Consider the following 12,291-nt stretch of genomic DNA (forward strand, 5'->3'; position numbering starts at 1 on the left):
CCTGACTCTCTGCTCTGCCTGCGGGTGGGAGGTGTGGGGCTGCACAGAACAGGGCAGGTGGCCCAGAGCATTCACTCCTTGTTCCCATTAATTCCCAGGTTGTTGACACCAACAGATCCTGGTATTCCGATTTAGGATTTTTGAGGCAACCGCACCAAGAACCACCACCCTTCCAAACCGCCAGGCCAAGGAAATTCAAACAAGGCCGACTCGCCTGAGCTTGGCACCACAGTCGCCAGGCTCTGCCGGGGGTGGGAGGTCACCGGTCGCCAGGCTCTGCCGGGGGTGGGAGGTCACCGGTCGCCAGGCTCTGCCGGGGGTGGGAGGTCACCGGTCGCCAGGCTCTGCCGGGGGTGGGAGGTCACCGGTCGCCAGGCTCTGCCGGGGGTGGGAGGTCACCGGTCGCCAGGCTCTGCCGGGGGTGGGAGGTCACCGGTCGCCAGGCTCTGCCGGGGGTGGGAGGTCACCGGTCGCCAGGCTCTGCCGGGGGTGGGAGGTCACCGGTCGCCAGGCTCTGCCGGGGGTGGGAGGTCACCGGTCGCCAGGCTCTGCCGGGGGTGGGAGGTCACCGGTCGCCAGGCTCTGCCGGGGGTGGGAGGTCACCGGTCGCCAGGCTCTGCCGGGGGTGGGAGGTCACCGGTCGCCAGGCTCTGCCGGGGGTGGGAGGTCACCGGTCGCCAGGCTCTGCCGGGGGTGGGAGGTCACCGGTCGCCAGGCTCTGCCGGGGGTGGGAGGTCACCGGTCGCCAGGCTCTGCCGGGGGTGGGAGGTCACCGGTCGCCAGGCTCTGCCGGGGGTGGGAGGTCACCGGTCGCCAGGCTCTGCCGGGGGTGGGAGGTCACCGGTCGCCAGGCTCTGCCGGGGGTGGGAGGTCACCGGTCGCCAGGCTCTGCCGGGGGTGGGAGGTCACCGGTCGCCAGGGTCCAGGGGCGAAGGATGCCAAGCTCAGCACGGTTTGGGGACGGTGGGGGGGGGGTTTCCTGGATCGCGGGAGCGGTGGGCCCAGGTATCCGCCATGCAGCCAAGCTCAGGCTGAACGCACCTCGTCCAGCTCCTTCTTGGTCTCTTCCTCCATGCGGCGAATGTCGTCCATGGTGAGCTCGATCCACCTGTCCATCCAACAGAACAACTGCCGGTGAAAGACTGTGAATAAACGTCGTTCTTGCTGCACTCAGACAAAGAAAACAACAATCAGCAACGCCGCCCGCACCAGATTCGGATCTGAAGTCGATGCGTCGACTCAGTCAGGCGCTGACCCCAGTAAAAGCACACGGTCACTGCCGAGCTCAGTCCGCACGTACCAGCACTGAAACAGTGACAAACAATTCCCGAGTCCAGGCACTCTCACTGATCCACCGGGATAGCGGGGGGATCCGCTGGATATTTATTCCGATTTACTCCTCCTTTCAACTGGCAAGACTGGAATCTAATAGCACCTTCTAACCGTAGAATCACACGGCACAGAATGGGCCACTCGGCCCATCGCGTCTGTGCCAGCTCTGTGATAAGAGCTCTCCAATTAGTGTCTCTCCCCCCGCCATAGAATCATCGTCATACTGAACCCTGAAAATATACCAGCTACACTTCAGTGACCATCTGTGAAACCCTACACCAATCCCCTTGCCTGGGGGGCCCAGGGGTGAATATTCTTCTGCCTCACTGACATTCTACCTCCCCTCTCCCCCTCACATCCAGGCTCAGGTGGTCAGAGTCAGAAGATTGCGGATGCAGCCCTCTCTACACAGGACACGAGCACATCATCCAGGCTGACATTTCGTGTCAGTGCTGAGGGAGCGCCGCACTGTCGGAGGGGTGGCGCCGAGGGAGCGCCGCACTGAGGGAGCGCCGCACTGTCCGAGGGGCGGCGCCGAGGGAGCGCCGCACTGTCCGAGGGGCGGCGCCGAGGGAGCGCCGCACTGTCCGAGGGGCGGCGCCGAGGGAGCGCCGCACTGTCCGAGGGGCGGCGCCGAGGGAGCGCCGCACTGTCCGAGGGGCGGCGCCGAGGGAGCGCCGCACTGTCCGAGGGGCGGCGCCGAGGGAGCGCCGCACTGTCCGAGGGGCGGCGCCGAGGGAGCGCCGCACTGTCCGAGGGGCGGCGCCGAGGGAGCGCCGCACTGTCCGAGGGGCGGCGCCGAGGGAGCGCCGCACTGTCCGAGGGGCGGCGCCGAGGGAGCGCCGCACCGTCCGAGGGGCGGCGCCGAGGGAGCGCCGCACCGTCCGAGGGGCGGCGCCGAGGGAGCGCCGCACCGTCCGAGGGGCGGCGCCGAGGGAGCGCCGCACCGTCCGAGGGGCGGCGCCGAGGGAGCGCCGCACCGTCCGAGGGGCGGCGCCGAGGGAGCGCCGCACCGTCCGAGGGGCGGCGCCGAGGGAGCGCCGCACCGTCCGAGGGGCGGCGCCGAGGGAGCGCCGCACCGTCCGAGGGGCGGCGCCGAGGGAGCGCCGCACCGTCCGAGGGGCGGCGCCGAGGGAGCGCCGCACCGTCCGAGGGGCGGCGCCGAGGGAGCGCCGCACCGTCCGAGGGGCGGCGCCGAGGGAGCGCCGCACCGTCCGAGGGGCGGCGCCGAGGGAGCGCCGCACCGTCCGAGGGGCGGCGCCGAGGGAGCGCCGCACCGTCCGAGGGGCGGCGCCGAGGGAGCGCCGCACCGTCCGAGGGGCGGCGCCGAGGGAGCGCCGCACCGTCCGAGGGGCGGCGCCGAGGGAGCGCCGCACTGTCAGAGGGGCACTGTCCGAGGGTTAGAGTACCACGTTTTCCCAGTGCCCTGGCCAACATTCCTCCCTCAACTGGAGAAGCTGGCATTGTTCGCCTTAGAGCAAAGCAGGCTAAGGGGAGATTTAATAGAGGTGTTCAAAATCATGAAGGGTTTTTATGGAGTAAATAAGGGTAAACCGTTCCCAGTGGCAGGAGGGTCGGTAACCAGAGGACACAGATTGAAGGTAATTGGCAAAAGAACCAGAGGGGAGATGAGGAGAATGTTTTTACACAGCAAGTTGTTGTGATCTCGAATGCGCTGCCTGAAAGGGTGGTGGAAGCAGATTCAATAGTAACTTTCAAAAGGGAATTGGATAAATACTTGGAGGAAAGATTTGCAGGGCTCTGGGGAAAGAGTGGGACTAATGGGAGAGCTCTTTCAAAGAGCCGGCACAGGCACGATGGGCTGAACGGCCTCCTCCTGCGCTGTATCATTCTATGAACCAACACCCAAAAAAAGAGATTTACTGGTCATCAGCCTCATTGCTGTTTGTGGGATCTTGCTGAACATAAGATACCTGCTGAGTTTCCACCCAAAATAAATTACTGCACTTCAAAGTCATTCATTGCAGGTGAATCCCGAGATGCCTGCGGGATGCTGCCTAACTGCGCGCACTCCCAGTCATTCTGCTCATTCTTCCAAAGCCCATCTGTTCTCCACCCAGTGCGAGTCTCTGCACTCTCCCTCCTGGCCCAGGCTCGCTCACTCACTCACCTTCTGGATGAAGCTCTCCACTTTAGTCTGAAGGCCCCACCACTTGAACTTCACAGTCACCAGTTTGTAAGCACACATGTGCGGCCAATCTCGTTTCTTCACCAGTTCTTTCTGCAACAGAATGGAGAGCGATGAGCTGCCCAGTGAAACCCCCCAGACAAAGGGCTTTTAAAGAATTCGTTCTCTGGATGTGGGCGTCGCTGGCATGGCCGGCATTTATTGCCCATCTCTTGTTGCCCTCGAGAAGGTGGCGGTGAGCCTTCTTCATCCACTGGGGTTTTGATATAACTGAGTGGCTTCTTAGGGCAAGTGCAATGGAGCTTTACTCTGTATCTAACCCGTGCTGTACCGGCCCTGGGAGTGTTTGATGGGACAGTGTAGAGGGAGCTTTACTCTGTATCTAACCCTTGCTGTACCTGCCCTGGGAGTGTTTGATGGGACAGTGTAGAGGAGGGTACTCTATCCAACAGGTCTGTCTCCCCTTATTGTTTGAATATTTGTATACTAAACAAGCCTAGTAACAACATGTTGCAGCCAAACACAATCAGTCAATAATGAATCCAAGTGATCACATGGTCTGTACCTTCCAATTAGGGCCCAGCAGCCCACGGCCCGTCTTGATTGATTTGAATACTGCAGGATCCTCATCTGGTTTGTAATCCTGGAGTGATGAAAGGGAGCTGGTTAGGCTGGATGTGGCCCAGTTATTCCTGGCCCTGGCCCCCGCACACCACCAAAATTAGAATCACGGAACCATAGTACAGCACAGGAGGCCATTCGGCCCATCATGGCTGTGCCGGCTCTTTGAAAGAGCTCTCCAATTAGTCCCACTCCCCGCTGCTCTTTCCCCAGAGCCCTGCACATTTCTCCTTCAAGTATTTATCCAATTCTCTTTTGGAAGTCACTATTGAATCTGCTTCCACCGCCCTTTCAGGCAGCGCGTTCCAGATCACAACAACTCGCTGCGTAAAACCAATGTTTCCTCATGCTGTCTCTGGAGAGTGCTTTCAGAGAGCCGGCACAGGCAGGACGGGCCGAACGGCCGCCTCCTATACTGTAGCTTTCTATGATTGTATGATCTCTGCCATGAAGGCGTTAGGAGCTTGCAACCCACCTCAGCGACTCCGAGCTCGGGAAGGAGAAAGGGTTCCTGATCCTGACCATTTTCCCACGACCCCTATTGCCAGTGCGCGGACTGTGGGGGTCACAGCAGTCTCATTCTATGGCCATTGTAAACCCTTGGCGAGTTTCCTAAATTGCACAGGCTGATGGGCGTCACCGGCCAGCTACTCCAGTCTGCCCAGCAGTGGGAGCTCGTGCAAAGAAGTCTGAACAAATAAGGTTTGCTCGTGTAATATCACACCCCTACCAACAGAGAGCGCCAGCGCACCACATGAGCCACTCGGCTCTCGCAGGCCTCTGCCGACAATCAGAGAGAAGAGCCCATCAGTGCCATCTGCTGGCAAGAAATATACAGTTCAGGGCTTGCTGCTCAACATCAAAATAACTTCCCAATACACACAGTAAATCCACCCTCTCCCTTCACGGTGCCAGTTGTAGCTCAGTGGGTAGCACTTTCGCCTCTTGTCAGAAGGTTGTGGGTTCAAGTCCCTCTCCAGAAACCGAGCACATAATCCAGGCCAACACTCGCAGGGCAGTACTGAGGGAGCGCCGCACTGTCGGAGGAGCAGCACTGAGGGAGTGCCGCACTGTCGGAGGGGCGGTACCGAGGGTGCGCCGCACTGTCAGAGGGGCAGTACTGAGGGAGCGCCGCACTGTCGGAGGGGCAGTACTGAGGGAGCGCCGCACTGTCGGAGGGGCAGTACCGAGGGTGCGCCGCACTGTCAGAGGGGCGGTACTGAGGGAGCGCCGCACTGTCGGAGGGGCAGTACCGAGGGAGCGCCGCACTGTCGGAGGGGCAGTACCGAGGGAGCGCCGCACTGTCGGAGGGGCAGTACTGAGGGAGCGCCGCACTGTCGGAGGGGCAGTACTGAGGGAGTGCCGTCTTTCAGATGAGACGTTAAACCGAGGTCCCGTCTATCCTCTTAGGTCCACCTGAAAGCAGACGGGGCCTCGGTTTAACGTCTGATCCAAAAGACGGCACCTCAGTACTGCCCCTCCGACAGTGCAGCGCTCCCTCAGTACTGCCCCTCCGACAGTGCGGCGCTCCCTCAGTACTGCCCCTCCGACAGTGCGGCGCTCCCTCAGTACTGCCCCTCCGACAGTGCGGCGCTCCCTCAGTACTGCCCCTCCGACAGTGCGGCACTCCCTCAGTACTGCCCCTCCGACAGTGCGGCACTCCCTCAGTACTGCCCCTCCGACAGTGCAGCGCTCCCTCAGTACTGCCCCTCCGACAGTGCGGCGCTCCCTCAGTACTGCCCCTCCGACAGTGCGGCACTCCCTCAGTACTGCCCCTCCGACAGTGCGGCACTCCCTCAGTACTGCCCCTCCGACAGTGCGGCACTCCCTCAGTACTGCCCCTCCGACAGTGCGGCACTCCCTCAGTACTGCCCCTCCGACAGTGCGGCGCTCCCTCGGTACTGCCCCTCCGACAGTGCGGCGCTCCCTCAGTACTGCCCCTCCGACAGTGCGGCACTCCCTCAGTACTGCCCCTCCGACAGTGCGGCACTCCCTCAGTACTGCCCCTCCGACAGTGCGGCACTCCCTCAGTACTGCCCCTCCGACAGTGCGGCACTCCCTCAGTACTGCCCCTCCGACAGTGCGGCACTCCCTCAGTACTGCCCCTCCGACAGTGCGGCACTCCCTCAGTACTGCCCCTCCGACAGTGCGGCACTCCCTCAGTACTGCCCCTCCGACAGTGCGGCACTCCCTCAGTACTGCCCCTCCGACAGTGCGGCACTCCCTCAGTACTGCACTGGGGCGACAGCCTAGATTTTTGTGCTCAAGTCTCTGGAGTGGGACTTGAACCCACAACCTTCTGACTCAGAGGCGAGGGTGCTGCCCACTGAGCCACGGCTGACACTCGCCGAGAAACCAAGGGCCAATTTCTGGCTGGCGGACGGTCCAGCGCTCTGGGCCCTTGCTCGCTGGGGAATGGACACTATCCCAAACTCATTCCATCTGGGATCTGTTTGCCCCCATCAGCCACTCCAGCCCATCCGGGCAGGATTTGCACCTAAGATGGGGTTAAAAGCCCAACGAGACAGTCCTGCAAGTTCGCACTTTGTAAACACAAGGCTACTTGTCTGAAATCGGTATTGGTCTAATCCTAGAAATAATTTCAGTTTCAGAATACATCTTAAATGAACAGAATACAATTATTTTTAGCCAATGCCGAGCTTTCTCCTTCACTGGTGGGGAGATCCCTGATCTGAAACAAGCGTTTCCCGTCGTCTCCTTGCTCCGGAACACTGGGAATCATGTTCCACGCTTCAGTTCGAACCAACTCACCCGTGAGTGGATCTGGCTCCGGTCGGCAATGTCTAACTGAACCACTTCCACATTTTTCCACGTGTTGGGATCCAGGCAGTGTACCTGCCGGGGTCAGAGGGGAAACAGCGGTCATTAGGGAAAGTCAAACCGGTCCCGCAAAGACTCTTCACTCAGTCCTGCGGGGTCCAAACCAACACAGGCAGTGCTGACACGTCAAATGGGGTTTTGCCAAAGCTGCCACTAGGGCGGGCGAGTGTGTCGGTGGTCAAGGTTTTCTCAGATTGTTCCCTCACACCTGGGGTCCTTCCCCAGTCACTGGGGTACAGGTCTGTCGCTGTATAACACGGGTACAGTACTGGTGGGTATAGGTCTGTCGCTGTATAACACTGGGTACAGTACAGGTGGGTCGCTGTATAACACGGGTACAGTACAGGTGGGTACAGGTGTGTCGCTGTATAACATGGGTACAGTACAGGTGGGTACAGGTGTGTCGCTGTATAACACTGGGTACAGTACAGGTGGGTACAGGTGTGTCGCTGTATAACACTGGGTACAGTACAGGTGGGTCGCTGTATAACACTGGGGTACAGTACTGGTGGGTACAGGTCTGTCGCTGTATAACACTGGGTACAGTACTGGTGGGTACAGGTGTGTCGCTGTATAACACTGGGGTACAGTACTGGTGGGTACAGGTCTGTCGCTGCATAACACTGGGTACAGTACTGGTGGGTACAGGTCTGTCACTGTATAACACGGGTACAGTACTGGTGGGTACAGGTCTGTCACTGTATAACACGGGTACAGTACTGGTGGGTACAGGTCTGTCACTGTATAACACGGGTACAGTACTGGTGGGTACAAGTCTGTCACTGTATAACACTGGGTACAGTACTGGTGGGTACAGGTCTGTCGCTGTATAACACGGGTACAGTACTGGTGGGTACAGGTCTGTCGCTGTATAACACGGGTACAGTACTGGTGGGTACAGGTCTGTCTCTGTATAACACTGGGTACAGTATTGGTGGGTACAGGTCTGTCACTGTATAACGGGTACAGTACTGGTGGGTACAGGTCTGTCACTGTATAACACGGGTACAGTACTGGTGGGTACAGGTCTGTCTGTATAACACTGGGGTACAGTACTGGTGGGTACAGGTCTGTCACTGTATAACACTGGGGTACAGCACTGGTGGGTACAGGTCTGTCACTGTATAACACTGGGGTACAGTACTGGTGGGTACAGGTCTGTCACTGTATAACATGGGTACAGCACTGGTGGGTACAGGTCTGTCACTGTATAACACTGGGGGGTACAGGTCTGTCACTGTGTAACACTGGGGTACAGTACTGGTGGGTACAGGTCTGTCACTGTATAACACCGGGGTACAGTACTGGTGGGTACAGGTCTGTCACTCACATTATCTACGGTGCCCATGTCTGGCTTATGCCAGGTTTCGATTTTGATCAGGAAGTCATCCTTCATGTACTCGTTCTGGAATACGAGGAGTTAAAAGCTTTAGGGTCGGAATAATGTCACTAAACTGCAATTAAAAGCCATTTACCACACAAAATAAATGCTTCTCTAACTATTGGAATAAGAATGCTGGACCCAGAGTGAACCTGCAACCTCATCCCCTGGCAGTCACTGGGGTACACTTTCACCCCCTCCTTTACAATTTCATCCTCCTCTTTCCCCCTCCCCCGGGTACAGTTTCAGAGTCGCTAACAGCCTATTGGGATCTCACCCAAGTGGCCATTTTTTGTGCGTGACTGGACAGCAAATGGCGTTGGGGTATTCAACTGTAGGAGGGTGCGCCACAGCTGGGACCCAATCCCCTCCTTACCTGACCCACAGGGGAGGGGGGGCTGGGATCAGCCAACTCTGCACAGACCAGGCGTGGAACCTGGGAACTCAGCAGAACTCAGCAGTCGGATCCCACAGTCGTGAGGAGTTGAGAACGAAAGAGATCTAGGAACACGAGAAGGACGTTCAGCCCATCAAGTCCACTCCTTTCCCAGCCCATCTCAGTCCTGGAGCTTCCCACACCCAAAGTCGCTATCCTGGCTTCCCAACCCCACTTGAATCAAACACGTGTGTTCCTATTTCTAACGCTCAATCCGCTCTCGACAGAGATTGGTCGCTGCGTAACAACCAGAATGAGCGGCTTCTTCTGTAGGGAGGGGCGTATGCAGGCTTATCCACCCCTTTCGCCCCACTGTTATCTGCTTCTCTTCCCCTCGTATCGTCCCCACCCCATCCGCAGAAACACCATCGCTCCACGATGAAATGGTGCTCCATCAGAGGGTGTGAGGGCCCCCTGACAAAACCAAACCTTTCCCCCGGCTGAGTCTGCAGGTCTAGTTACTGTCACGGGCGGACTTTTCCCATAAACACTCACCGTAATGACTGGAGTCAGCAGCACAGAGCGACATAGGAGAGAAAAGAAAGAGGAGTAAGGACATGGCAACACCGGCAGGAACTGTACACCAGAGACCGGCTCTTGAACCAGGCCGACCGTCACCACAACATCCAGGAATCCTGGACCGCATCCGTACTAATTAAACCCGACCAATTAGATCGAACATTTTCTTTGCTATATATTTTTAAAATTTCTCAGGATATTGGCGATCCTGACATGGTGGCATTTATTGCCCATCCCATGTTGCCCCAGGGGGCACGGAGTTGCCCGGGGGGGGCAGATTCTCTTCCCTGAAGGGCATTGGCGAACCAGTTGGTATTTAAAAAATTTTTTTTTTTATATATAAACACCACTCCGGCAGCTATCCAGGTCAATTTTTCCGATGCCAACCCAGAAATTAGCACAACTACTGGAGTCAATTTTGCGACTTCCCATGCTGGGATTTGAACTCTGAACTGAGTTACTGGAGAATGAACAACCAGCGGCCTACACAGCATCACTTTTATCGAAGAGGTTGGGTTCGAGGGCGCTGCTTACAACACGGCCTTCGGTCTGTTTGTAGCCCACATCCCTCTCATTCACGGCAGAGGTGATGCTCTGTGTCCCTCTGGGCCTCTGTTCATATCCCAACCGAGTAGTGGAACGTTGACGAGCCGAGATTCGGACTTGCGTCCTCTCCCTTTCTTACCCTCTAAAGAAAGGTGGCGAGAGACCACTACTAGGAGGCAGGGTTCGCCCAGCTTCCACACACCAAGGGCAAGAGCCCAGTGAAAGTACAAGGCAGTACCTTGGAAAGACCAAGCGCCTATTCCCCATCTGTTTGGTGGGGCTGTGCCGTGGTTGATGGTCCAATGGGCAATGCCATCAAGGGGCCACAATTCCCCCCACGTGACTGCAGGTGGAAGGCAAGAGATCAGAATCCTGACAGGGAGGGGGAAAGGGCCCTGGGTACATCTCACTGGCCTGCCCTCTCCACCCCCCCACCTCTTGCTCAGCCAGGAACGGTGTGCAGAGAAAAACAAGCCCACATTCATTTCCCCCACCCCAGCAGATACACAGGGTGATGAGCAGCTGGAATGGGTTGGCTGGGGGTGGGGGTGCGGCGAGGCTAGGACGCGAGACTTTTGAGCAACGGCAGGGGAGGCTGTAATTGGAGTGCGTTAGGGCTGGTATCCTGGCTCCCGGTTAAACACCTAGATTTTAAAATTCTCATCCTCGTTTTCAAATCCCTCCTCCCTATCCCTGTAACCTCCTCCAGCCCTACATTTCCCCCCCCCCCCCCCCCCATCCCCATCCCTGAGATCTCTCCCCTCCTCCAATCCTGGCCTCGAGCATCACCGATTATAATCACTCCACCACTGGCGGCCGTGCCTTCTGCTGCCTGGGCCCTAAACTCTGGAATTCCCTGCCTAAACCTCTCCGCCTCTCTTTCCTCCTTTAAGACGCTCCTTAAAACCCACCTCTTTGCCCAAGCTTTTGGTCATCTGTCCTAATATCTCCTTATGTGGCCCAATGTCAGATTTTGTTTGATAATCGCTCCTGTGAAGCACCTTGGGATGTTTTACCACATTAAAGGCGCTATATAAATGCTTGTTGTTGTTGTGGGAGGGTCTTCCTCACCTGAACCCATCCGGTAAATTGAGCTGATACACCTGGTTAGAGATTAATGTCTCCGAATATATCTGTGCCTCTGCTCAGGATTTCCTCGGCGAGATTAGGATGGGGCAGTGGGGGTGGGGAACTCGAGCCTGAATCCACAGCGGATCACTCGAGGCCACTGCAGCATGCGGTGTCATCATTAGGCGGGGACACACAGTGTGAGCTCTCACTGCACTGCCAGTCTCATTACGGGACACGAGCTCATAACCCAGGCTGCCACGCCGATGCAGTCCTGAGGACGTGCTGCAGTGTCAGAGGTGCTGCTCTTGGGGTGAGACATTAAACCGAGGTCCCCGTCTGCCCGTTCAGGCGGCTGTTAAAAGATCCCACGGCACCATGTGAAGGACAGCGGGTTATGCACCTCACTGCTGACTGTGGGATCTAGCTGTGCACATACATAACCGGCTGCATTTGCATACATTACAGTCACTGCGCCTCAAGGTAATTCAGTGTACAAGAAAGGTGGATCGTAAGGAGGCGAGAGAAGGTCCCTTCGTATTTTAAAAAAGGTCTCCTTCCCACAAGTTATAATCTAGCTTGTTCCCATCTGCCTGCAGACTTAATGAAATATTTACGTGGTTCTGAAGTAACACTGTATGAGGGTTTAACCGTACTGTAGGGATCCAGTATCACTTCACTGTCATGGCACCAGCACTGGACCAAGGCTAATAAATTAAAGAGGAGCATCAACCTGCAGGCCTGGGATCTTTGTTACAGCTGCCTTACCCGAGGTGTATTATACTTCAGAGAGTCGGCGGCGAGGGGAGATTAATCTCCATCACTCGTCTCGTCACTTAAACAAATACTTCTCATTTACAATGAGAACAGCGGCTCAGGTTGTTTACAACTTGCGGCAGTCTGAGTCATTTGTTTTTGTTTGCAAGTGTTCTTAAAGGGGCCGCGCTCTCCGGGAATGCAAATGGAGGGCTGGGAACGCCATCCCACAGCCAGGACTGGGTTACTGCCGAAAGCCGGCAGAATTTTGGCAAATGATCGGTCGCAGTTTAAGAGAGAAGAATGCCGAGAACACTTGTATTCAGACGCTGCACCTCGTCAGATCTCTCCCAGCGCCCTGGAGAATTTCACACACAATGAATGACGTTGTGCAGTTATGGTCAGAATGTAGATCTCACCCAACAGCGCAGGTACAGGGGGGAAGAGGAAAATTACACAGGAGCAGGATAATTTACCCCCCGACGTGCCAATCTCTCATTAGCCAGGTGGTGTAGTGGATGGAATAACCGATAGCATCTGTGGCTGAAACCCTCATCCGGGCCTCTGTTACCTCCAGACTCGACTGTTCCAACACTCTCCTGGCTGCCCTCCCATCCCCCACTCTCCGCAAACTTCAGCTCA

General features: G+C 57.2%; 1 protein-coding gene across 1 annotated transcript in view; it reads right to left on the bottom strand.

Annotated features, from left to right (window-relative positions):
• pitpnaa (phosphatidylinositol transfer protein, alpha a) overlaps window positions 1-12,291 on the bottom strand; it is a 78,343-nt gene that overhangs the window by 9,364 nt on the left and 56,688 nt on the right. Inside the window, exons 5-10 of the mRNA XM_085964642.1 lie at window positions 9,256-9,263; window positions 8,274-8,348; window positions 6,875-6,958; window positions 4,047-4,124; window positions 3,464-3,574; window positions 1,042-1,164 (exon numbers count right to left, since the gene is read on the bottom strand). Of these exons, the coding sequence (XP_085820768.1) occupies window positions 1,042-1,164; window positions 3,464-3,574; window positions 4,047-4,124; window positions 6,875-6,958; window positions 8,274-8,348; window positions 9,256-9,263 (479 nt within the window). The remainder of the gene's footprint in view (window positions 1-1,041; window positions 1,165-3,463; window positions 3,575-4,046; window positions 4,125-6,874; window positions 6,959-8,273; window positions 8,349-9,255; window positions 9,264-12,291) is intronic.

Source organism: Somniosus microcephalus, chromosome 22 (assembly GCF_052327205.1).
Source record: "Somniosus microcephalus isolate GS21.2 chromosome 22, FLI_Smic_1.0, whole genome shotgun sequence".
NCBI classification, from domain to species: Eukaryota; Metazoa; Chordata; class Chondrichthyes; order Squaliformes; family Somniosidae; genus Somniosus; species Somniosus microcephalus.